Genomic DNA, 26,184 nt, shown 5'->3' with positions numbered 1-26,184 from the left:
AATTGAATGAGGGTGCTCATCTAGAGAGTGCTGAACTATTTGTCCATTAACTGGTCTGTGTAGCCCAGTAGTTTGCATTCGAAAGTGGCCATATGTAGATGCTTTAGGGAAAGCTGGAATAAAGCAGAGGCTTAGTCCTCTTCCACCTTCTTGGCTTCTCAATATTTGCAGCTCAGGGAACTCCTGCTCTGGCTTCTCTGTCAAGAAACTTGCAGTGGATCTCTTCTATGGTATTTTTTCGGTGTCCAGCTGAAACCACTTTTGAATTGCCAGTGTCCTTTGGCAGGATATTCTATCACTTGTAGAACTTCAGAATTTTATTTTTTAAACTGTCTTCTGCTAGTTTCACGTAGCAGCTCCGGCTTAGATGGGAGTAAACCATGAATGGTTCATGTCTTCTCCTTTCTCCATCGTTTGTAGACGTCTGTGACTTGTTTTTGTCTGTCTTAGACTGAAGAACTGAAGCCTCCTCTTTTGTTTCTCATGTGGAAGCATTTTCGTAGCTTCGATCATCTTTCGTGGTCCTTCTCTAATGCTTTTTTAAAAAAATTGTTCGTACTTGGTTTTGAGTTGACGGTATGGCAGTTACCGCCCCCCCCATCCCCACCCACATGAGATCCAGGGCTTTCAATAGAGCAGTTAATGGCTCTTTAGCACCTTTTGAGCCCTATTGTGCCTGTCCTTGGTGTCAACAGTCATGTCCCCCCTGCCCTGGGGCACGGTTACTCATGGTCATCTCCCCTGCCCCCCTCCGGCTGGTGGAGCGGGAGGGGGCTCAGTCCATAGACAAGGTCCTCTGCCAAGGAGGTTCCCAGGCCCAGGGAAGCTTCTGGGCCATGCTCGTGATTACCACAGCCAGATCCGACCAGGCTATAAAACAGGGCCCCGCTGAAGATCCCCTTGGAGTGGTCTTCTCAGAGCAGTGGGTTTGTGAACAGAGCCTTTCCCTTAGGGTGGGACGCCATCTAAGGAGATTTCCCAGGACTGAGAACCCTCACCTTCTCCTTGGTGATTATTTTCTTCTGGATATATCCTTGAGTGAGCCCTTGGCCCCCTGGCAAGCGGTTATTCCTTCTGGGTCCCTGTGAGTGAAAGAGGCCTCTTTTGTGAGTGAGGGTGGGCAGGCTGTGGATCCTTATTCTTGTGTGGTTGTACAGTAATAATATCCCTAATTGGTATATTGAACCTGCAGTTTATTAAATGTTGGCAGAGTCCTGACTGAATTTTGGATAAACCCTGTTCCTAGTTGTTTTTTCTCCTAAACAGTTCTGGTTAGAATCAAGTCTGTATGGAGCTTGTCGCCTGCTTAAATTGATTTATGGGATGCCTCCGTGACAGAGGGGAACAGAACTGCACAGTGTCATGGTGTAGATCAGGCATGTCAAACTCATTTTCACTGGGTCCACATCAGCCTCGCGGTTACCTTCAAAGGGCCGAATGTCATTTTAGGACTGCATAAATGTAGGGGTAGTTACATTTATATAGGTGCTATATTGTTCATATGATACTAACATAATGTTTTCTGTTTTGTTCTCTATTCCTTTCCTAGCAACTCCTTACACTTCCTTTGCTTTTTTTTATCCTGGCTACCAAGCAGTCTTGTATTCTTCTTGACACTTTTCAGAATTAAGCAGTACTACTTTTACCTTTTTAAAGCAATATCTGTTTTGTTATGTGGTATAATATTCATGCTGAGAAAAGTGTAACATGGAAGGCCTGTGTCATATGTATAACCAATAAAATACTCCTGTATGACAATATTGAAAACATATTCAGCATCTGACTGTGTTAGCAGTTGAGAATCTGAAATTGAAAGGAAGAACTTTGACTATTTTTCTGCTTTCTTTGCCCTAAACTGATAACTTAATAGTAATTGTGCAGAACCTGTCAAAACAATACACTTTCCTGGAGGAAACAGAACTTGACCTTCCTTATTAATTTGATTTTTTTTTTTTTCGGTAACAACAGAAGATATTCCTCCTGCCAACATAGTACCTCTTTTTATATAGATGTTTACAAAAGTGTGTATGGCAACAACGTCATTAACTACTTCCATTTCTTAATAGTGAGTGTGGTAAATAGGCGTAGTCAGTAATGTTAAATGTTTTGCGTGATTGGCATTTTTCCTGTTTGACCAATCAACTAATTTTGAAGAAGAGCACATTTACAGAAATTTACGTGGGTGCAAATTGAAATGGTCACTGAATCTAAGTAAGGAATTAAAAAGCACGTATGGAATTTGTATTCTTTCGGAAGAGGGAAGCCTTAATCTGTAGATGAAAATGCTTTGTGTGCGTGTTGCTTTCTCTGGCCGTGCTTCCAGATGTTTCCTTTTTTCGCCTTTTTTCGAAGTGCGGTCTGGTACTTGACTGAAGGAGCTAATCACACCATTGTGATGTAAGGGGGAGTTAGTTGTGCTTTCATCAGTGCAGGACATCACAGATGAGTTGTAAGAACTTTGCCTACTTGCAAGATGGTGTTCATTCCCTCTCAGGCATGGAAAGTTAAATTTGGAAAATTCTTCCAAGTGTATTTTGGTTCTTCAGCTCACATAATAGAAATTGTGACTTAGTAGACAGGAATCAGGTATGAGAAAGCAATTCTTTATGTTAATGATATATTAGTTTGCTATGTTGTGATGAAGGATCAGTGTACACGCATGACTAGTGTCCTAGTCATGTTTTTGAAGATAGTTGTAACCTTGTTTAATATAAAATCTACTTGAGATTTAAATCAGTTGATTTTCTTTTTCTAGTATTGTAGGTACTTCTATGTAGGTCGTGATATATATAGTGGGAACAATTTCTGAAGAGAAAAACCTAACTGTAGAAATTAATATATAATAAATGATAGTAAGTTTTAAAGTGAAAATATGATGGACATTTTCAGTTGTGCATAGCGTTTCTAGTTTTTGGTCTATCGTTACAGAAGTAACAAGAAAAAGCTTATGAAAAAAAAATTGGTAACAGTGCCTTTTGTCTTGTTGCCAAATAGAATTGAAGGCTGCATGAATCATAGGCTTGAAAATTAATTTGGAAAGTTCAGAAGTGGTTACACTATATTTCTCAGTGATAGCAGTATGCATTTTGAGATTTAATGCTTGAATTTGAGCTGTATATTCTCGACTCTGGAATACATGTTTAAAGTACCTTAAAAGCATGTTCTTTGGCCTGTTGGCAGGAGCATAACTTCCTGTATATTCCACTAATATTATAAACATTATTTTGAAGCAGTACTGCCAATCCAATATAAAATATTTTTTTTGATGTGAGAGTTGGTATAACTTAGATATAATTAATTTGCCTTTGGTAACTTTGTATCCTGGTTTTTTTAAAATATATTTTCTTGAACCAAAAATAATCAGACTAATTTTTTTCTGGACAATACTATTGACTTTTAAACATAGAAAGTATAGCAGGTGTGTGTCCTATGAAGTACTGTTTCACAGTGACTTATATATATCTCTAATGGAAGCCAGATATTTTTGTGAAGCATGACTATACCTATCCCACTACATTTCCTCCATTTTAATCTGTGAGCAAATCAAAAAGTCAACGAGTCTTTAATGTAAGCTTTGAGTGTCAGTGAATTGCATTAAATAGCCCTGTTGCATGTGCCTCAGGAAAGAAATTATGATGTATGTAGTACACAAAGTGGTAAATACTTCAGGGTGCAATTCAATTTGAATCTCTCACAAGTAGAGTGTCTCAAAGACACAATATATGCAATATGAAAATATAAAATAAATGTGCCTAGTTGCTCAAGTATGCTGTTTAACAAAGTTAATGTCATTGTCTATTGTAGCTTTATGATTTACTAATTTTTTGAAGTTTTTATGTGGTATTTCACTTTCTTGTATGATTATTTGTTTAGATGTTAAATCAGCCCCAGGGTCCTTATGTACAATGAACTTTTAACTTCTTTCACAGTAGCAACATATTTCTGCAGAGAACCGAAGTTAAAATTTGATAAATTGGGGTATGAAATGCGTGGCTAAATGGAGCTTTTCTTTTAGGGCCATTGAAGGATTAGAAAGAACTGTTATACTCTGCAGGTTTAACTTTGCATTTTCTGTTAGAGAGAGAGAGAGAGAGAGAGAGATATGAGCTATTGGTGCCTCTGTTGTAAACTCTCAAACTTATTTCTATATTTGAGACTAGCTACTTAATATTTCTGTAGTGAAACTCTGTTTAATGAATTCGTTAATGAAGTTTGCGTGTACGAGGTCTTATTCACAGTCCAAAAGTATAAATGTAGCTCAGTCAACAACTACATACAGTTAAAGATGGTGGGAAGAAAAGTCATTCTCAGAATTTTTTTTCTCGGGGAAAATAATGGATGATCTTATAGGAAATTTTACTTTTGTGTAGGGATGTGCTTTCTTCAAACCACTGTAGACAAATGACAATTTATTCCATTCATTGATGTGGGTTTGCAAATATTATGATACTTAATTGTGAAAGAGCTTTTTCTGGTTAGGGATTTGGCTCCTCTGCCTTGACATTTACATGCGCATGTATATTTATAGTTGTGATCTGTCTGGAATTTGCCTTTGTGGTTTTGTTTGCTCTTTAACTTGTTCTGTGATCTAGTCCTGTCCTTTTCAGTTTTGTTTCTGAGGTTTAATAGATGAGGAATACAGAAGAAATGGCTTAATTGAAAGGAAATAGTGAACACTTTTATTCAACTACAGATACTTCAAAGAATAATGACACCGTTCTGCTTAGAAGCTTTTCCTTAAAATAACATTATCCTGGTGCTATTTATGATTGATCTAGAGTTTGAGTTCAGTGTAACTATTACTGTGAATGTTTCCTTAGCTGTATCTTAACTTACTTCAGTTGTTATTATGAAGGCTTCTTTTAAAAAAGACAATTAATTCAAAGTTCATATTATTAATTAATTATTAATAGTATCAATGCAACTCTTTTAAGACCTGGAAGTGGTATGACCTTGCTCCCCACTGTTCTGCCCAACTTATGATGTGTAGTACTTGTTCATATGTATGTGAGTTAAACTATGGTTGTTCAGAGAGAATAATGGGAAAGATACTTTAAAACACCAGTTATTTCACTGAAATACTGACTCAAATGGAATGCTGAATATGAGTAGTCCAGCTCAGTCTCAGAAGTGAAGGTGAACTGTTGTAGGAACAATTTTCAGCTTCCTACTGTAAATTTCATAAACATTTTTAGGTTAAAAAAGGAAGCCTAGTATTACAAAAGTGAATGTCACTTTCTTGTTTCTGATCAAAGAACACAGAAAATCTTCTGTAGGTAAGAGTGGGCTTATATTAGGCAAGTTCTGTATAGTTTCCAAATTTTATTCAGTCTTCCTGAGAATTAATAAAGTATTTTAATTGTCTATTTGGCTTTTGAGTAACTTGTTACAGCTGAAGATGCACTGGATGTTTGCGTTGTGGTGGTGGTGGGTTTTTTTTCTGCCTAGTCAACTTTAAAAAGCTTAAACTGAAATTCCCATTTGATGTATTTGTTTTTGTAACTTGGACTGTAACAAATAACACTGACGAAAGGAAGCTCTGAACAAATACAGGCTGCTAACTTTCTCAGTGCATAATGTGTACCTTAAGGTGGCTTAAAAGAACAGGAAGACACATCTGAGACTGCCTGGTTTGGCAGAAAATTGGTTTACAGAATTGACTATAACCAAAGTGTCATAGATACCATTTGATGCTACAGTGATGATAAAAAAATTCTTTGTCTGTCTACCTGAAATGAAATGCAGCTGTTGTATTTGAAGACTGTGTAAACAAAGTGATGATATAGATAGTTCATCCATAATGTGATATATCATTCAGAGGAATGTTGGTGTGGTAGAATGAGGAAGGAGGTGGTAACTACCTCATATTTTGGTTTGGGGTGTTTTCATATTTTTTTTTTTTTAGGTGCCATCACAGTCAAATGCGTTACTGGATTTGTATGTCTGAGAAGTTGCTTAGTATTCACTCAGGAGTGCGTTTAATAAAAGTCTTCAATTATGGCCTTACTAATTTTATAGATACATAGTTTAGTGGCTTATTTCTGAGAGGCTTGAATAAGTTGTAGGATTCACTACTGCTTGCTTGTTACAGCTGAGACCAGTCTTGGCTACATGGGATCTGTTGAGTTGTGTACTGTCTTATTCAAACATAGAATCATGGAATCATAGAATATCTTGAGTTGGAAGGGACCCATAAGGATCATCGAGTCCAACTTCTGTTGCTTGCAGGACTACTTAAACCATATGACTAAGAGTGTTGTCCACATGCTGGTTGAACTCTTGACAGGCTTGAAGCTGTGACCACTTTTCCCTGGGGACCAGGTTCCATTCACCAACCACCCTCAGACTGAAGTACCTTTTCCTCGTGTCCAATCTGAACTTCCTCTGATGCAGCTTCATTCTATTCTGTTGTGTCCTGTCGCTGGTCACCAGGGAGATCGTCAGCACCTCCCTCTCCGCTGCCCTGCCAGAGGAAGTTGTAGGCTGCGATGAGGTCACCCCTCAGCCTTCTCCAAGCCAAACAAACCAAGTGACCTCAGCTCCTCCTCTTCAAGTCTTGTCCTCGAGGCCTTTCACTGTCTTATAATAGTTGCCTTCTTCTGGACATACTAATAGTTTGATGTCCTTCTTATATTGAGCCACCCAAAACTGCACACAGTACTCAAGGTGGGACCACACCAGTGCAGTGTAGAGAGGGACAACCACCTCCCTCAACCAGCTGGCTGTGGTGTGCTTGATGCACTCTGGGACACGTTTGGCTCTTCTGGCTCCCACCGCACACTGTTGACTTACTAAACTTGCCATAAATCCAAAACCGCAGTTCTCTTTCCATGAGGCCAGTCTCCAGCTTCTCATCCCCCAATTTGTATGTATAACCAGAATTACCCTGTCCCAGGTAGAGAATTGAGCACTCACTCTCGTTAAATTTAATTTCGATGGTGATTGCTCAGCAGTCTAATCTTCCCAGATCCCTTTGTAAGACCTCTCTACTGTATTGGAAGTGGAATCTTTTTTCACAGTTTAGAAGAGTTTTTTAAATACTTCTAGGTATGTATGGTAATGGGGAAGAGAAGACTATAGCAGTAAAACTAAATATGTAGTTCCTTTTTTTGTTTTAAAAGCTGTTTTGTTTTCTGTGCTTGTTTGAAACAACTACAATGCCAGAAGTCCTTCTGGGGAGTACATGAAAGATTTTCCTTTCTTTCGTTAATAACTCTGAAGAGGAATATGGGATAAAATAACAAAATGAGCAGTAAAGACTTGCAAAGATCAAATATTGGGAGTTCTAAAAATCTAGCAGCTGTGATTTATTATTTGTCCTTGAAACTGCTCTAATACTAGAAGTTTGGAAGATTGTAAAAACTTATCACACAAGATGGGTTTCCCTGTCTGAAGAAGTGCTGGTGTGATCTGATGTACTCAAATGATCATTAGCATTGATCACTAGATGTTAATCTCATGGACACTAGTATTTTAATTTTAAAAAAGTATTCACTAATTCAAAGTCATATTTCTCAATCTGTTACAGATTTTTTAAAGAACTCGAGAAGTATGTGAGAAGAATTGCAGCCTACTTGTATTTCCAAAAGATCTCTGATTATATGATAAAAGGAAGGTCTTAGCATGGAGAGAAAAAAAAAAAAAAAGAGGAGGAACATGCTTTCTGGAAGGAGGTGCTCCAGTTATCCCATTAGCTCTTAGAGATGAGATTCCAGACTGTAAATTAGTTCTGACTTGAAGATTGCATGCAGGGCAGGAAGCAGAAGGAATGTAGTCATTGCTGAACATTTTGCTCAGAATCCAAGTAATTTCATTTTTAGAGAATAACTTACCTAATTAGGGTATAACTTGGTACTAATGCCAGAATAGAACATTCCCCTCGGTAGGGAGAGAAAAGATGCCTGAACACTTACTCACTGTGATTGTCAGCAAAATTTCCATTGTGACTTCTTTGTTGTTACCAGAATTTGTTCTGTCACTTTTGACATTTGAGAGGAAGAAACTTTTGATTTAGGAAGAAATCATGACTATTTGGTCTTTTAATGAAAACTGGGAAGTTAATTATTATGTTTTACAAAATAGGGCAGAAGAAGGGAGTGCTAAGCCTTGCTAATTGCAGCTCCTGGAGTATTCTTTTGTTATTTGAGGTGTTTAATAAAATATTCTCAAGGGGGGAAATTTCTTTTACCTTGTTTTTTAAACTACCATATGCACTCTCTGCCACTTCAATCAGCAGTTTTGAAAAACGTAATGAAAAATACAGTCCTGAAACTAGTCTGAGCTATTATTGCTCTTCTGACAGTTCTATTATATGGCAACACAGTGACACAAATATTACAGGGTCCTCCTCAAGCACTCATTGGTGGGAATACTTCAAGTTATGGCCCCACCAGAGGTTGCTCAAACCCCATACCATGGGAGCACAGCTGAGCATAACTTCTTGTACTGCTAGTTGTGCAAGAGAGTTTCAGGCTGCTCTAAATTTTATTCTGTCAATAGTGATGAAGTTTGTTTGCTGTTGTAGTGCAGAGTTATTGTAACTGCTGGGTTTGGATTTGCAACCGTTTCTTGAGTGTGGTAAAGTTGCCCACTAAAACTTGTGTGAGTAAAGTAGCTTCCTAGGCAGGGATATTATAAATTTCGCATGAAATCTACTGAAGTTGTACTTTAATTCAAGCTACGTACCTACTGCTTTCAGAATTCTGTCGTGGAGAAAACGCTAAATTTAGGACATGAGTCTACAAAAATTTGTCTTCAATACTAATAGTAAATTTTAAAAAGCAGCACTTTTAAAAGAAATATTAAAAGGGTGATTAATAAAAGACTAGTGTTATTTCATGTGGAGTTGAGCAACAATTTCCTCCTCCAGCTGTAAAGATAATTGATTCTGTAGCCTTGTGGCTCTCAGTGTTCCAAAAATGCAAGTAAGTCCTGAGAGACTTGGTGACAAGGAGAGCTTATTCCTTCTTTCAGTAGCCTCTGGCCAATGTGACATTTGAAATAAGAACTACAGATACATAGAAGTTCTTGCTTTCTCAAATATTGTGGTGAAATCTCATGCTTATACTGCTCTATCTTCATCTTTCCCACCTCTATGCCAAGGAGAATTTAAAAAGAAAATATTTAGGCAAATTCTGGATACATTGAGAGAATCTGGTCAATTCTAGTGCAGAAATTGGAATAGATATGACGTGAGGAATAGGCGGATGACATGGATGTGGTTTTTATTTTTCTTTTTTAAAAGTCTCTAATCTCTTTCTAGTACTCTTTGATTAAGGAGAAACTTTCTGTCTCTTCTGATCAGCCCCCTTTAAAGTTAGAGCAGGTTCTGGAAAACAACTTCAAATATAACGTTCCCTGAATCAGATGGTTGGTGTTTTCCTCTTGAGATTGATGTTTATTTGGCTGCTTGGTTAAACTTTTGTATCACTAGAAGGAAGCAAATTGAGCCTAGAGATGTCTTCATCCAGGTAACTTGTAGATATGACCAAAACTGACATATCTTAATACCTTGTTCCAGAGAGGAATATTTTTCAATCTATACTAATCAGTCTTGAAGTTTATCACCATACTGACAAGTAAGGATAATTTCTTGACCTATAGCTCTTGGTCAAGAACGAAAAGAAAGCTTGCAGGCTGAAACTTCATACTGTCGCTCTGCAGAGCATGAGAAATACTTCACTAGTAAAATATGCACTATGTATTATAAAACAAATGTGTAGGAACCAGGTATTTTTCTGTTAGTAATATCTCATCAGATGAAAGCTGTTTGCTTGCTATATTGCCATACTTGTGTAACAGTCTTGATATTGCCTTTTGTTTAGAAGGTGGGAGGGGAAACCCAGTTTCCTTCTGCTCTAATTGGGTGGCTTGAGTTGTGGTTAACTGAGCGGTATTTTTTGCTCAGATTTTTTGTTATTGCTTAATAGTACATGGCTGCAGTCATCTGTGGTTGAGGGTGCATGTATTTTTAAAGAAATGATATTATGCTTTCTGAAGCTTTGTATTAACTTGGCTGTAAAATACTATGTAGTCTTTGCTGGAAAGCGTACAAATCCATGTTGATATATTTGGAAAACAGTTATGTACAGCTGTCTCTATAGAAACTGAAGTAAAATGCTGTAGTTACCTTATAGGGGCTACTATGTTTCTGTAGGGGCAATTATGTTTTAGAGCTGACTGCATTCCGCCCTGATGGTAAAAGGCATCTTATCACACTATTAAACCTTTAAACTTTCTAATTGCTTGAGAAAGGAGGAAATAAAAGTTCAGCATTTTCTCTGTGTGTGTGTGTGTGCACGCATGCGTGTGTGTGAGAGAGTGAAAGCTGTGCAGACTGTTCAGCTGGGCAGTCAGGGAAGTGACGTCGTGTATTATTTGTCGTTCTAGAAAGAGCGGCGACACGTACTGTGGATGGGAGGACTTTAAAGAGGGCTGTGTCTTGTCCAGTGCGTATAATTATTTATAAATGAGCAACGGGGGAAGGAATGAAATACGGAGAAGCTGTCTAGTGTTTCTTTAATGTATCAGAGAGAGAGTTTGTTGATTTGTAACAGTTCTGTTTGTTTGAATTCCAAATTTGATTTTTATTTTTCCTTTTCTAGCATCTCGTTGCTAAGACACTGGACACTGCTTGCTTTATAGCAAGGAAAATCTGAATTCCTCCAACACTCAGGATGGGGAAAGATTATTATTCTATCCTGGGAATTGAAAAGGGTGCTTCTGAAGAGGATATCAAAAAGGCTTACAGAAAACAAGCGCTTAAATGGCATCCAGATAAGAACAAATCTCCCCACGCAGAGGAAAAATTCAAAGAGATTGCAGAAGCCTATGAAGTGCTGAGTGATCCCAAAAAGAGAGACATTTATGATCAGTTTGGGGAGGAAGGTATGTATGTGTCTGTTACACTCTGATCAGTCACTTTCTTTATGTTGCATGAAGCAAAATAAATATAGATTATACACAAAAACATGGTGTTGATTTTTAGGCAATGTATTTGTGCTGCTTGGAAGTTTGACTCATCAGCTTTTTAAATGTAAAATATATTGCACTGTTTTAACGCTGATCTAGTTTTAATTTCTTACTGTAATGTGTATGGGTTGGGTTTTGTGTTTGTTTGGGCGGTTTGGTGGTTTTTTGTTTGTTTGGGGTTTTTTTGTTTGGAGTTTTTTGGTGGGTTTTTTGGGTTGGTGGTGTGTGTGGTTGGTTTTTTTTTTCCCTCTTAAATCCCATATACTTGATAGGCAAAAAGTTACTGTATCTTAAAAGTTTGTATTATCCATAAATAACTTTCTGGGATCTCTTACTGCTGTCTTCCTGTGCCCTAGCACTTCTTGAGGTGTAGTTGAAAAGAGATGTATTCTTTTCTTAAATTTTTGCTAAAGGGCAGTCTGCTTGATCTAGGTAGGACAGTCCTGAGTAGAAGCCCAGGTGTCCAGTTCATAGTTGTCCTTGGCTTCCTGCCTGGAGAGGAAAGAATTTGGCTGATGTCATGAAATACCAGAACAATTTTTTAGCTTTAATTGTAAACAGTGATAACATGCCAAGAGAATGAGGCCTCAGAAATGTCATATTTATCCTAAAATGGTTATCTGGAGAGGATGGCGTGGGTTTTTTTGTTTGTTTGTTTTGTTTCTTTTTTTTTGTTATTTTTGACCCAGCACAATTTACAGTCTTATGATTGAGCAACACAAAGTCATTAACATCCCTCCCCTTAAAGATACGGTACCAGAAATTCCTCATGAAATAATTGCTTCTGTTGTGACAAGTAGGTCCATTCACTCAGGGCCATGTTTCTTACTAATATAAAGTAAGACACTTAAACAGCAGTACTTGGGGAAAAATTGTGGGCTCTTATGAATGCATAGTAAAATTTGGTCCTCTGTTATCTGTAGGACTTAATATATTGTTAAATTCCATAAATTCATGTAGAAGACCTTCAGCTTCTACAGAGGATACAGGTTTTTTTGGTCTTTTGTTCCTTTGCTTATGTTCAAAGCTTTAGTGCTGTTACCGAAACCTTCTAGGAAGAAAGTGTTTATGTGGGTACCAGAGACCTTTGTTGCCTCTTGGCTGTTTTGCCTACTTAAACTTCTGCCTTCTCACCCCCTGCCTTCTTTCTGTATATAATTTTAAACCTTTTTACTCTGTGGTCTCATTTGCATAGAATCCTGTGCAGCAGCTCATTGTAACTACTTTCCCAAAATACCATTTTAGTCACTTTTACCAAAGACCTTGAAGTAAAGCATATAAAGCAATGCAGCCTTTGGGACCCTAGTATTGCATAGTTGAAGACAGAAGTTCAAAATGTAGATTTCCATTTATTTGGGGCATAATATTAAACCAAAGTATGAATTTTTAGAATGCTGAATCTGGAAATACCTCCTGATGCCTCAGTTGCTCTTTAAGCTCTGAGAGTGTAACTAGTAGTTGTGAGGGGAAGGCAGGGGGTGGGGTGGAGTGGAAGGAAGGAGGAAACCTCAGTGTTTCTACAGCCAGGAACTTGATGTACCTTCAATAACAACTTTTGGCTAGCTGTTCCAGGAGGTGTCCTTCTGCTACTGCGGATTGAGTCCACTGATCTGCTTGCTTGACATTAGCAGTATTGTGAGAGAAGGATGCACTAGATGTTGCCAAGTACTTTTGGGGAAAGCATTCTCATTCTGTTATCTTACTTGGTTAGTGTTGATAACCAGTATTAAGCTTATGCATAGAAGTTATAAAACACTGAGTCAAAGAAAGCCCCCCAAACTGTCAGATTTGGAGAAATGTATACTTCATTAATGCATGCCTTCACATTTGTATGGCTGTGGAAGTAGGATAGCAGTTGTAGTGCTGAGCTCCTGTAAGACTAAAAAAACCAAACCAAAACAAACCAAAACAAAAAGAAACAACCAAAACCCCAAACATTTTAAGTTTAGAAATAAAAGTCTCTTAAGAAGACTTTCAGTCTTCTATCTTAAAGATTTGAGAAGGAATGGTCTGTGCAGGAGAGCACTATTATGAGGAAATATTTAGAGAACCTATTGGGAAAGAGGCATTTAAGAAAATTTATTTTAGCTGGGTTTGGAATGAGAGAGCAAGAAGTTAAAGGGACTGTCCAGTGAGAATTGTAAGGGGAAATCTTATCAGGAAGAAATGAAATGTAGATCTCTCCTTGTGGTAGGTAGAAGAGAAAGAACAAATGTTAAAGAACATTCTGATTTTTTTTTTCGTACAGACCTGGTGACAGCATATACAAGATTTTTGTGCCCAAATAGGTATTAGGAACTTCCAGGCTATTTGTATTTGTAGCTGGATTGAAAAGAGTTCCCAGGTTTCTCACCTATTTTATATCATAGGAACACAAGCTGTGATAAGTTTGGGCTTCTGAATTGAACATTAAGGAAGCATATGGCTGCTTGGCTATTGGCATATTACCTTTTACTCAAACTGAATTGCAGGAAAACAGAGATAAAGCTAATTAACATGGGCTTAAAGCTATGTATGTAGACTTTGGAAAATGTTGCATATGGTACTGCGTAATTTTCCCCAGAAGTGATCTTGAAGAGGGATGCAACTCCCAACAGGCTTTGCAGAACAACAAAAGATCAAGTCAAGCAGAGCTGTCTGCTGTTTTAAAATGCAAATTCTTTGAATAACTGGCTTCAATCATATGAAATAAAATTGACAGTGTCAGAATACTCCTTCTTCTAAATAAAGAAGAGCTTCAGAAACTTTGTTGCATTCAAGCTGTTGAATTGCTAGTTGGTACTGCATGGTCTGGTGGTGAGTTCTCATTGAAAAGACGACCTTTCACTCTACTGGAAAGACCTTGTCAACTCACCAGTTCTGGTATCATTACACTCTACACAATAGGAAAGCTTATATTAATACTTGTTTTTAATTTTGCTTATTTGTCTTATTTAGGTCTGAAAGGAGGAGCTGGAGGACCTGATGGACAGGGTGGTACCTTCCGGTACTCCTTCCATGGCGACCCACATGCTACATTTGCAGCTTTTTTTGGTGGCACAAATCCTTTCGAGATCTTCTTTGGAAGGCGGATGCCTGGTGGCAGAGACACTGAAGACATGGAGGTGGATGGTGATCCATTTGGATCCTTCACTAGTTTTAGTATGAATGGTTTTCCTAGGGAAAGGAATACAGTTGGTAGCCAATTACGTCGTAAACAAGATCCCCCTGTTATCCATGAACTTAAAGTATCATTGGAAGAGATCTATCATGGCTGCACAAAAAGGATGAGGATTTCACGTAAAAGGCTTAACCCAGATGGCAGAAGTGTCCGAACAGAGGACAAAATTCTTACTATTGAGATAAAAAGAGGGTGGAAAGAAGGCACCAAAATCACTTTTCCAAAAGAAGGTGATGAAACACCCAACACAATTCCAGCTGATATTGTTTTTATCATCAAAGATAAACCTCACTCTCACTTCAAGAGAGATGGATCAAATATTATCTATCCTGTTAAGATCAGTTTAAGGGAGGTAAGTTTTGGTTTTGGTAGAACTTTTAAGTGTTTAAACTTGTTACAATATGATACAATGGCTAGCTGCACAAGCTGTATGGCAGCAGTAAAGTTTCGTTTTCTTTAAATAGAGTTTCACTAGTGTAAAGTCAAATTGTGGCTTATTTATAGTGGAAGCATTAGATGTTTTCATATAAATGGAGTATTATTTAAAGCTGTTTATTACAGAGGTGACAGAGAATAAGGGTGGAAGGGTCAGAGTAAAGGTTGATAGATCTTAAATCTTCGTACTTTACCTTTGTAGCTAAATATATATTGGGCTGAAGTAACAAACACAAATACCATTACCAAATGCATCCAATATAGTGTGCTCCTTACTGCTTTGATATGATTGCTACTTCTGTAGGACAACGTAGAAATGTCTTAAATATTTTCACTGCCAATAAATTATAAATCTGCCTTTTTCAAAGTGCATAGAGATTGATTTCATGAGGATAAACTATTGTGAACAGGTGTTATAGTAGCTATATGTAGCAACAAAAGTGGTATAGCTTTTTAAAATTCTGTTCCAAGTTAAAACACATTGCCTTTCAAAAGGAAAAATCAGAAAGACAACTGAATAGAGTTCTTAAGAGTCTGAAGCCTTGACATAATCATAATATAAAAGATAATGTAGCTGTGTGTGGGGTGTCTTTTTTTCTTCTTAAGTAGCATTAAGTAGATAAATAAACTCTTGCTTGCATTATAAGCTCTTTGTGTACATTATGTGTACTCTTCTTAACTAAAAATACACCTGAATTGAGGTGAAGCGCCTCAAATAGAATGAAGGAGGAAGAAAAGGCTATTTAATGTTGATGTGGGTAATGTAGTTCCTTGATAGATAAAAGCCTATTTACGCTTATTGCATCATTATATAAATTGGACATTATCAGTATAGACTAAGTGTACTGAATCAGATTAAGCTGGAGGAATCAAAATGTTATTATCAAAGATCCTCTTAATGAAAATAAACTATTGGATAAAGCAGGAGAAAGTCTGTGGTGTTTTAATTTTGATGCACTAAAATAGTTGTTTGCTTTTATTTGAGCATCACAAATACTCACCAAAGACAGCTGTGAAATTGATATGCCTCTGCTTATAGATGCTTCAGTGCTGTTCTGAAATTTGAAACAATATGGGTAGACAGGGTAACAGAGTAAACCCCTGTGCAATGTAAACAAACAAAAAATGGAAGGGGACTCTATATTTCCAATGGAAACTGAGAAGCTGGGCATCTCTAGAGAAGTGTGAGTGAAGAGTTCATTCTGTGCTCAACTACCTTATTTGATAAAGTTTTTGAAGGATATATAAGCTCAATTACCTTCCAGTGCACAAGGTTGGATAATTTGGTGATATTCAATGACAAATACAAGCCTTCTCTTTTTACGAGAGGAACACTGTATTTGAATTTTGACATCCCAGTAGTGTACAGTGGAAATACTGTTTAGAATGCTAGTCTTTTTCTAAATGATCCAAATTCAGTTGTAGTTACAAATAAAATTCTAACCAATTTCTTTTTCTGATTATATGATTTTTCTTTAGGCTTTGTGTGGCAGCTCTATCAATGTGCCAACAATAGAAGGAAGAACCATACCCATGACAGTAAATGAAGTTGTGAAGCCTGGGATGAGAAGAAGAATTATAGGATATGGCTTGCCATTTCCCAAAAATCCTGACCAACGTGGAGACTTAATTATAGAGTTTGAAGTAATTTTCCCGGATAACATTTCTCCAGCATCAAAAGAAGTACTTAGGCGAAATCTTCCAGTTTCATAAAATGAAGACTGTGTATCACAACTGTTTAAATAGGACACTGGAAATGCAGAAGGACTGGCAAGTCTGTGCTTTAAAAGTGCAATCTGTAACAACTAGTGGAATATTTGTTTTTTTGTTTTGTGGGATGGGGGGGGAAATACTGTAATGCTGCATGAGAAGAAGAGTTAAGTATAAGTCATACAGGTGACTTCTGCAGTAAAATTTACAGGGAAAACTATTAGTTTTATTTTACATCTTCCTAATCAGAAAAGTTTATTCATTATTTTGCCTAATGTAAAATGTAGTCAGTTTTTACAAAGTCAGTGCATATTTCTTATAGAGTACTTGAGCCTCCAAGTACTTTGTTTCTTCTATCCCTATCATATCTATAACATTACCCATTTATATGGAAATTGGAGATAGTAGTAGAAATACACAAATGTATAAATATTTTAAAGAGCAAAACATGAAATACATTGTTCTGGTATGTTGCCTTCCACTGCACAAAGCATAAGCATAGGCTGGGAAAACTAGCTTCAACTCCTGAACTGATCCCCAGTGGAATTAAAGCATTTTCTTTATTGCCCCAGAATGTATCAGGACTGCATTGCAAGTCTAGCAGAGGGCATGTGGCTGGAGGAGCTAGAGTAGCCGTTTGCTATGGGATAGTTCCTCAGCTTTCAGGGAGAACAGCAAGAAGGATTCTACAAGTACAGGAACAGCAAATGGTGGGCCTGCTGTCATATGGGGCAGGGAAGCTGGTGACAAATGACATGGAGAAAGCTGAGGTGCTTAATGCCTTCTTTTTAATCAGTCTCTAATAGTAAAACAAGTCTTCAGGAATTCCAGGCCCCTGAAACCAGAAGGGAAATCTGGAACCTCGGCAGTGGAGGACCAGATAAGGGTGCACCCCTAGTGCTGAGGGAGCTGGCTAATGCCATTGCAAGGCCACTATTAATTTTAGCTTCGGATGGTCATGGAGATTAGATGTTCTGGTAGGCTGGAAAAGAGGAAATATCCCTCCTATCTTGAAGAAGAATAAGAAAAAAGATTTGAGAAGCTACAGGCCAGTCAGCTTCCCCTCAGTCTTTGGGAAGGTGATGGAAAAAGTCCTCCTGGGAAGCATTTCCAAACACAGGAAGGACAAGGTGATCAGCAGTAGTCAGCATAGATTTACAAAGGGGAAATCGTGCTTGGCCAACCTCATTGCCTTCTGCAGTGAGGTGACTAGCTTTGTGGGTGACAGTAGAACAGTCCATGTTGTTTAGCTTGACTGTAGTAGATTGCCGAAGTACAGGTTACATAAGTGGAAAGTGAGGTCAATTAAAAACTCCCCAAATGAGTGGGCACAGGAGGGTGTAATCAGTGGCACAAAGTCCAGTTGGAGGCAAGTCAGTAGTGGTGTACCCTAGGGCTCAATACTGGGGCCAGTACTATTCAATATCTTCATTAATGACCTGGATTATGGGATGGAGTGTGTCATCAGCAAGTTTGTGAATCATTTGGTAACACCACATGATGTACCGCCTTTTGAAGGGACCTCAGTAGGATGGAGAATTGGACAGAGGATTCTTACAAAGTTCAACAAAGGGGAATGCAAAGTCCTGCTCCCTGATGAGCAACTCACTACGTATAGATACCTGATGGGAGGGAATGAAGATGGGGAGCCAGGACCTTCTCAGCAGCTTTCAGTGACAGGACTAGGTGGCAGTGGACACGAACTAAAACACAGGGGATACCATCTGAACACAAGGAAACACCTTTTTACTGTGAAGGGTGGTCAAACACTGCAACAGGTTTCCCAGAGAGGTTGAGAAGTCACCATTCCTGGAGATACTCAAAACGTGACTAGACATTGGCCTGGGCAGTCTCCTGTACCTGACCATGTTTGAGCAGGAGTGTGAGACTACGTGATCCCAAGAGGTTCCTTCCAACCTAAATGATTCTGTGAACTTGGACTTTGCACTTCTCCCTAGACAGTGCTATGGGCCATGTTCTGCAAATGAGGCTTAGCCCAAAGATGGGTGGTACTGATGTGACAGCTTAAAACCCTAGGGAGTAGATCTGTGCTTGAGTGGAAGGGTGCACACAAACACTGTAAAAGCATTTGGCTAGTGCAAGTATTTAAAGATCATGCCAATCTCAAGTATTCATTGTTTTCAAAAGCTGAAATTTACTCCCACGAAGAAGAAGGAAAAGCCCAGGTCCTAGCTAAAGGAAAGTTTGCTTGAGACACAAAACGGGATAGGGGTTGCCCATAAACTTTCATATGCTTGAATTGAGTCTTTTTTGAACACAAATACGAGTTACTTGTCTCTTAGAGTTAAAAGGTGCATAGGAAAATGGAGAGCCCTCTAATAGTCTAGTTTTATAATATGGTAATAGGGCTGGTTCCCTTCATTGCAGCATGATTTTGGTGAAAGAAGTGCTTTGCAGGTATGCTTTATTACTTGAGTTTAAAACCATAATACAGTGCTCTAACAACACTTTCAAAGTTTTTCGTTTTATTTTCCTAAGAAAATATGTAAGATTTGCTGTCAGCCTTTTGCCTGTGGAAATTTAATAGTTACCTGCTCTGTTAGGTAGCTTAAGAAATAGCAATGTTATCTTCATGTATGTGATTTTCTGCGGTAAAGTGAACAATATGGAAGTTGGGATTTAATTTACAATAACTTTTTAATGAGCACAAGAAGAATCCCATTTCTGTTACTTAAAGGAATAGAACTTCTGGGAGATGCTGTTTGAGTCAGTTTTTCAACTGTAAATCTCTTTCATACACTGTCAAATGGAGTCATAAATCTACAAGGAACTAAACAATTGCTGGAGGAGTATCACAAAATGAAAAAAAATTGCTGCTTACTGCTTATGCTTATTGTTAACACTATATATTGTTTGTTCAAAAAATTCCCATTTCAGTATGTTCTGTATTGCATTTCTTATGTGGTTTTTAAGTAAAAAGTGTAAAGTTGGTTTTTAGCTTTCTCTTATCTTTTGTTATGATGGCAGATGCTATAATCTACATGACTTCAAAAACATATCATCCTAAAATACCTGTTAGTTTAAAAGCTAATGGAATTGAGCATTTTGTAATCCAGAATCGTGTAACCATAGTCCAACTTGTTAAAAAAAAAAAAGTTACGGCAACTAGGACTATTTTTCATAACCATCTTCAGGTGAGAGGAGTAGTGTTAAATTCAGGAATTGCAGTATCTTGTGTATTTAGAGGGGGGTGTGTGTATATATATGTGTATAGCAAACTAAACTTTTCCAGTTGTTTTCATGCTCAAAATACAGAACTATAGGACTGGTATGAATGCTTGTATTTTCTTACGGAGAGGTAACAAAATATGTTTCAGAAAACAGCATGTGGAATTACTTCAAAATATGAGGGAGCATTAATATCTGTCTAATCCAGGATTCACAAAAAGTAATATTTTTCTAATCAAAAATGTGCTTAAAAGCTGTGTTTTAAAAACCATTTGATTATTTAATAAAGGCTACTTGGGAGAAGGAAGCAGATACTCAATCACCTACTATATCTCTAACTACTGAAATACAGGGAAATAAAACAGATGTTCATGAAGTTGGGATGAGGAGGATATTTTGATCTCCTGAAGGTTGCTTAGGTGCTATAGAAAGTAGAAGTCATTTGGTGGAGGAGTTAATGAGTCTATGAAAACCTGTACTTCTAAAGAACCACTTCTAAAGAACCTTTTCTAGCCTCCCCAACATCAAGCTTTAGGATAACCTCAAGCTGTTGGAAGAGTAAGGCAAGCCACGTTATAACCGTTTCTCCTTTCTGCCATGCGGTGGTACTCTGTGATTGCTTCTGAGCAGGCTTTCTGATGTCAAGAGGGTATTAGTATTCCACTCTTCCACTAAGCCTTTTTGTGTTATCTATGCTGAAAACTTCATGAAGCCTATTTGCGGTGTGTTGAACAGATGTTGTGGTTTTGGGTTGGTTTTGAGTCCTGACTCGTTTCCTTTTTATGGAAGTAACAGACTCTCTAACTGGGGTTGGGTCTCCAATGTTGTTCTTATCACCTTCATCCTGTGTATACTCCCATTTACCCTTCATAGGCTGGAAGCTTTATCTTCATTTGTATGTCCTCTTCCTAGTATTCACCCCTATTCTCAGTATGACCTTCAGTCCAAGCCTCACAAAAAGTGTTGAAGATGTGTAATATGTATCATGATGATAGTCAAATTAGAGTATCAGTGTTCTAATTCTCACATGTGGTAGTTCTAGTATTTTTAGTAAATGCTCAGAACAGTATCCATATCTGATTCTCAAAAATCCAAGCATGGGGAGGAGGTGTCCCTTAGATTGATGCATAGTGCAGTAAATGAATCTAGCTTTGGGACTGGTTGTACCTTCAATGCTGAAGAGCCAAAGCATGGGTGAAGAAAAGGTATATGGCTGACTTGGTTTAATTTAAAGACTCTGGGTGAGCTGTGCACAGGTATCAGTGTGCCATGAAATCCTCAACCTTGTATAGTTCTGCTTCGAGCCCGGAGGAGACCGTTGTCTTGACTGGATCTGCTATTAGTTGTGGATTATTTTTGTTGGAGGGCCTGTTCCAAAAGAAATTAGCAGCCTGGAGGGGGCTCGTATTTGGCCAAGAATCAGCTCTACTTTTTGGTAGGTGCCATTAGCCCTATGTTTGCATAAACTAAACCTGCTATATTAATGAGTCATGCTTTGTGTTAATTTTTTAATATACTGGGTGTAACTGGCTGGTATTTAGTTTTTGTTGAGAGAGGAAAATGACAGTGGTTTCCAAACCGTATTTTCCTTGGCCTTTAGTTAAGGCTGTATGATCCTCAGCATACTTGTATCTCTTTTTTAATTATTATTATTATTCTTAGCCTATAACCCTTGAGTCTTTCAAAGTACTTTAGTCCTAGAAAACCCACCAAATCTTTAAGCCCTTGAGATGCTTGTGTCACTCCCCAATGACTTGGTTTCTCTAATGTGTGATGCATTCTTAAGTTGTGATTACAGGAGCTGTATATCTGGATGCTACTGAGCTAAAGGAGTTAAGTCCTTAGCCTTGGTAAGGGCTTTGCTCTATTCATGGACAACTGACTGATTTAAAAAAGTACTAGTCTGGTTAATCGTCATGTCTCTCATCCTGCCGTGACAGATGGTGTTATTTCACCACTTGGGGCGCTTACATACTTTATGACTACTTGTGTGTCTGGCTGACAGGATTATCTAGTAGCAAGTACTTTATAGACAGGGGTTTGAGAGAATGCTGTATGTGACTGAATGGTACCTGTATTATCAGATGGCAGAAAGAGTAGAATGCACAATGGAGGGGAAAGACACAAAACTCAGATGATTGGAGAAGAACAGAAGAATGTTTGTGAAGATCTGGTCAGTCTTGCATATGAAAAGCACTCCCTGGCAGATCCCTGACTTAAACAGCATCAGTCCCATAGAGATCCACTTTCAGAGTGCCAAGTTGTAGTGGTTGTGGCAGCTCTCATGCTGACAGGTTCTCCTGGTCCCCTTAATTAATTTATACGGTTAATGAAGCTTCTAAGAAGGTCCAGAGGGGTGACTAGACAACCAACAGCTCATGAACTGAAGTCAGTACAAAAACTAGATGCACTCCATTCCTTTCTAGTGTGTGCATCTTATTAGTCTGACTCATTGGTAGCACACTGTAGGGGTACAATAGGTTTTATCTTAGCAATGAAATTTACTATGATTCAGGGTGAAATTCTGTGCACTTGAATTCATGTGCTAGACCTAAAAAATACAGGACATGGACATGATGTTACAAATATCATTAAGAGACAATTTTCCTTTTCCAGTCAGTAAATGCTAGTCCTCCTTTGCAGATGACATCAATAGTTCTTACTATATTGCTCACTGAACAAATCCTATAGAACTTGGGTATTAATATACTCACTTACTGTTTGGCATGCAAACTGGGCAAATGGCAGTGCTAACCTCCTCATGAAGTACAGGATCTCAGCTCTTCATTTCTCACATTGCTCAGTAATGGACTATTAGATGGCACAACTTGTTTCCTTCTGGCTCCTCCAGTTAATTGTTCTGTTATGTAAAGAGTCAAAGCAGAGGCTTTACTGTCGCTCCCCGTGGGCCTAGAAGGTATAACTGTCCTGTGCTTGTTTGGTTCCCCTGGAATTACTGGCTCACCCAAGGGAAGAGCTGTACAGCAATCTCGTTAGTCATTCCTGATTGCTGTATCAAAGATAAATCGGCATCTCCACACTCCTGCTGCCCTATATAATAAAGAAAAAAAAAAATACCCACCTCACCAGCTCCTGAAATACTATATAGCATTTCCCTGAGTAAGTACTTTATGGCATGCTCCAAAAAAGTGTCTCAACTGCTTTTTTTTAATATCCAAAGAAAAGTTGCTAAACTGAGGTCAATGAGAAGCAGCCCTTGCCAGAAAAGCTGTGATCAAGTGTAATAAGGATCTAGAACCACTTCAGAGAGCAATCCAGGAAAGCCAGGTATTTTTATTTTCCTCATATGCCAACAAACTGATTTTAAAAGTAATGGAAGCAGGATAAAAATGCCTGGGATCCCCTCTTGCTCCCTATCAAGTCACAGTTACAAAATTGAAGTCAGTGTGCAAAGTGAGTTTATTGCTGCTGCATGGACTTACAGTGGATGGTTTTCTAGTTGATGTTTTTCATGTGTCAAAGCCAAAATACAAACACTTAATGTAATATGCACAAATGCTCAGAAGATCAGTAAGTTTTGGTAATGGAGTGTGGCCCTTCCTGTCACGAGCAGTCCTATTTGAACTTGTGTCTTAAAATAGAGGAGGAAATACAGTCTTATTGAAAGGCCCTGTTTTCAGTATCCTCTAAGGATTTTAAAAAGTTTTAAATATTTGTGAGCAGGAAATTGCAGCTTTATTTTTATCAACATTCTTTTGTTTAGATAGTTATATCAATTAAATGCTGTCATAGATACAAACACCAGCTATGTTTCTCCTCAGCCTTATTTTGATTAGACTAAACAAGGTAAGATCCTGAAATAGCTTATGTTCTTCCTTCTCTGGTCATACTAGTAATTCCTTTAAGTAGTTGCTTCATTTGGAACATAGATGACCAGACATATAATATGCTGCAGGTAAGAACTGCCTAAGTAACACATATATTTATATATATGTATATATAATGTGTAGTTAAACAATTTTGTATACTTCTGGTTTGCACTGTGGCATTTCATATCCAGTAACAGGACTCTGTTCTATTTGACATACTTGCTCCACAAACTTGATGGGTGTTTCATTCTCGCATCCTAAGTACTGTGGCTGAGAAACTCAAGACTGTGCTAAACTGCAGTGCAAAATATACTAATAGGATAAAAGGACTGAAACTTTTTTTTTAGTGAAGGGGTTATTTTCCTTTCTAAAACCAAGGCTAATAATGGATTATTAACATTTTTATCTAAATTATTAACTCTGACAATGTCACTCACCCAAAGTGAAATTTAAGTAAGTTTGGGATCCTAACTATCCTGAATTGCTGGAGGCTTATTTGGATTCATGATCTAGTTGTGATGTGCATTAATTAATGTCGTCAGATATTTCCCTGCTGGGTGCACATTCAAGGAAGCCTGAGAGCAGGACTGATTGTATTATAGTTGTGTCCGTTACAGGCTTTTATTCTTTGAGGTTCTTGGCAGCCTGTCTCATTTCTAGCTCTACAGATCACTCAGCCAAGACTATGTTATGCTGGTTAAATCTAAATGGTTGAAACTGCTAATCCATGATCAGAGCAATATTAATAAATAGCATTAGCAGCTTAGGAAAAAATAAGTACCTGTAGCAGCAATGGACAGGTGGAACTGAGTGGTGAACACTTCTTTACAGTTTCTTGCCAAAGCTGGGGCTGCTAATGACAATTTCAAGTAGATAGTATTCTAGATTGGGCTTTCGAGAGTAATTTAGCATATGTGCAGTGTTATCTTTCTCCAATTTACGACAACAAAAAGGTTTAATTTCACCTGTTACATCATGTAAATAATGGTAGCATATACATGCTCCATACTGTTTGTATTAAACAGTATGATGTGATCTTCAGAGCTGGCTGAATAAACTGTTGGCTTCATAATTTTTTTTCTTTCTATAGTTAAAAGCCGATGCTTTTCTGCCAAGCTGTAAGTAGGATCAGCATTAGTTCTTGCACAACCCCAGCTGTCTTTTTCCATCCATCTCCAAATGAAACATGGAAACATTGACACTTGTATTGAAGGTTTTGAAACAGATGTTTGAATTAGGGCTATGTTACTGTTCATGAGTTTTGAAAATAAAACAAATCTGCACAACCTGTGTATGTCACTGATGGAAACTTGACTGTTTTCATTTACATGAACTAAGTTGTTAACATCAGTAATGACCACAGACAGTATTTAACTGGTTTTTAACATTGATTCAGTTCTCTCCAGAAGGAATGAGTTGGTAGAGACAAGACATAAATACTTGTCAATGCCACCAATTCCCCTCTTCTACATTTTAGTAAATGGAAAAAGGCAGGTTTTAAAAGAAATTGCTCTGTGGTGGTTTTTTTTAATTGGTGGAAATGACTAGAAAATTAATAACAATCTTTTATCCAATTCTAGTTTAAGACAATTGGATTAAAGTTAGGGATTTTTATGTATTCAGTTAAATCTACCAGATGCTATCTGGAAAGACTGAAATCCAACTGGCTTCAAACCTTTTTTTCCCCACAACATGAGCAGTTTAGAAGTTTTACGTATTTTCTGAGATGCTCTAGGTGCTCTCTGATTAGATATGCTGAGGACTTTTGACTCTGGGCTGCCTCCTTGTAATTCACTTCTCTGTGCCTATGTGGGCTGCTTGTGCCAGAATCCTTTTTTGTTTCTCCCCAGTTTGTCTTTTTTATTCTGAGAGTCAGAAGATGTGGTAAGGCAATGCTGCTTCTCTCTGTGGCTGTATAGCAGATTCCTTTGGAAGGCCTGGATGTTGCCTCATGAAATTTTCACTCTTCACATCTCGAGTGGATTTGGTACACCAGTGAAAATGGAGCAATTCCACTGAGGGGAGTCTGGAACACCAAAGATGTCTTCTGTAACGTGAACATCTAACTTACCCTATGGAATATGCTTTTCTATCCCACAGTGGAGAAGGAAACATTTTAAATCTATGAAATATTAGAAAATACACTTTTCAAATATTTATATGTTAAATCTTAGTATTTCAAAGTTTGTTGTCCAGTTCAATAGGATGTCTCTTAACCTTTGCTTATATAGTTGTTACTTTATTAATCCTTAGAAGTTTATAGATATGCTATGCACAAGTGTAAACAAGCAAGAGTTGGCTGAAGTCCTTGTATACTTCATGTTTTATATCCTGGATATAAACATATCTGATATCAATATCTAGTGCTTCATTATTAGTAGAAATTCCTGAACCAGTGAGTGGGAAGATGGTAAACTTTTTATGATCTGGGTTTGTGTACAATTTAGGGAAAGACTTTAAAGTTATATACTTTACAGTGTACACTGTATAATACACAATTGGAAAAAAAAGTGGAAGAGATGTCCTTGCATTGGCCAGAAAGTGGACTATACCAGGTGTTGCCAAAATCAGCATTCTTGGTGCAGCTTACTTCAAAGTGCTCTTGGCTTCCATTTATGAAAAAAATAAACAAAAAACCAAACTCAAACCCTTCCTAGCCAGTATCATGGACACGGAGGATTATTTATTTTTTTTTAATACGAAGTAACTTCTGTCCCAAGTCCGTGTGGTGCTGCTTTAGTTGCGGCTGGTTGTGGCCTCAATGGGCGGCGGGGCTGAAGCGCGGAGGGGACACCGGCAGGGCCGAGCGCCGCTGCCTCCCCGAGCTGCCAGGGCAGCGGGCCGGGGACGAGGCGCCCGCGGCAGCTCCCGCGCCGAGCGCCTTCCGCC

General features: G+C 38.0%; 1 protein-coding gene across 3 annotated transcripts in view; it reads left to right on the top strand.

Annotated features, from left to right (window-relative positions):
* The window catches only part of DNAJB4 (DnaJ heat shock protein family (Hsp40) member B4), a 35,284-nt gene extending 9,544 nt beyond the window's left edge, over positions 1–25,740 (top strand). For 2 of the 3 annotated variants that reach the window (XM_065655697.1, XM_065655696.1), the window contains exons 2-4: positions 10,605–10,887; positions 13,909–14,483; positions 16,046–25,740. In XM_065655697.1, the coding sequence (XP_065511769.1) occupies positions 10,677–10,887; positions 13,909–14,483; positions 16,046–16,279 (1,020 nt within the window). In that variant the 5' untranslated portion in view covers positions 10,605–10,676 and the 3' untranslated portion in view covers positions 16,280–25,740. Of the gene's footprint in view, positions 1–10,386; positions 10,449–10,604; positions 10,888–13,908; positions 14,484–16,045 lie in introns of those variants that run through there. The other variant, XM_065655699.1, reaches the window with a different exon arrangement.
* Positions 25,741–26,184: the final 444 nt, after the last annotated feature.

Source organism: Caloenas nicobarica, chromosome Z (genome assembly GCF_036013445.1).
Source record: "Caloenas nicobarica isolate bCalNic1 chromosome Z, bCalNic1.hap1, whole genome shotgun sequence".
In the NCBI taxonomy this organism is placed as follows: Eukaryota; Metazoa; Chordata; class Aves; order Columbiformes; family Columbidae; genus Caloenas; species Caloenas nicobarica.
This window is presented reverse-complemented; position numbering and strand designations above follow the sequence as displayed.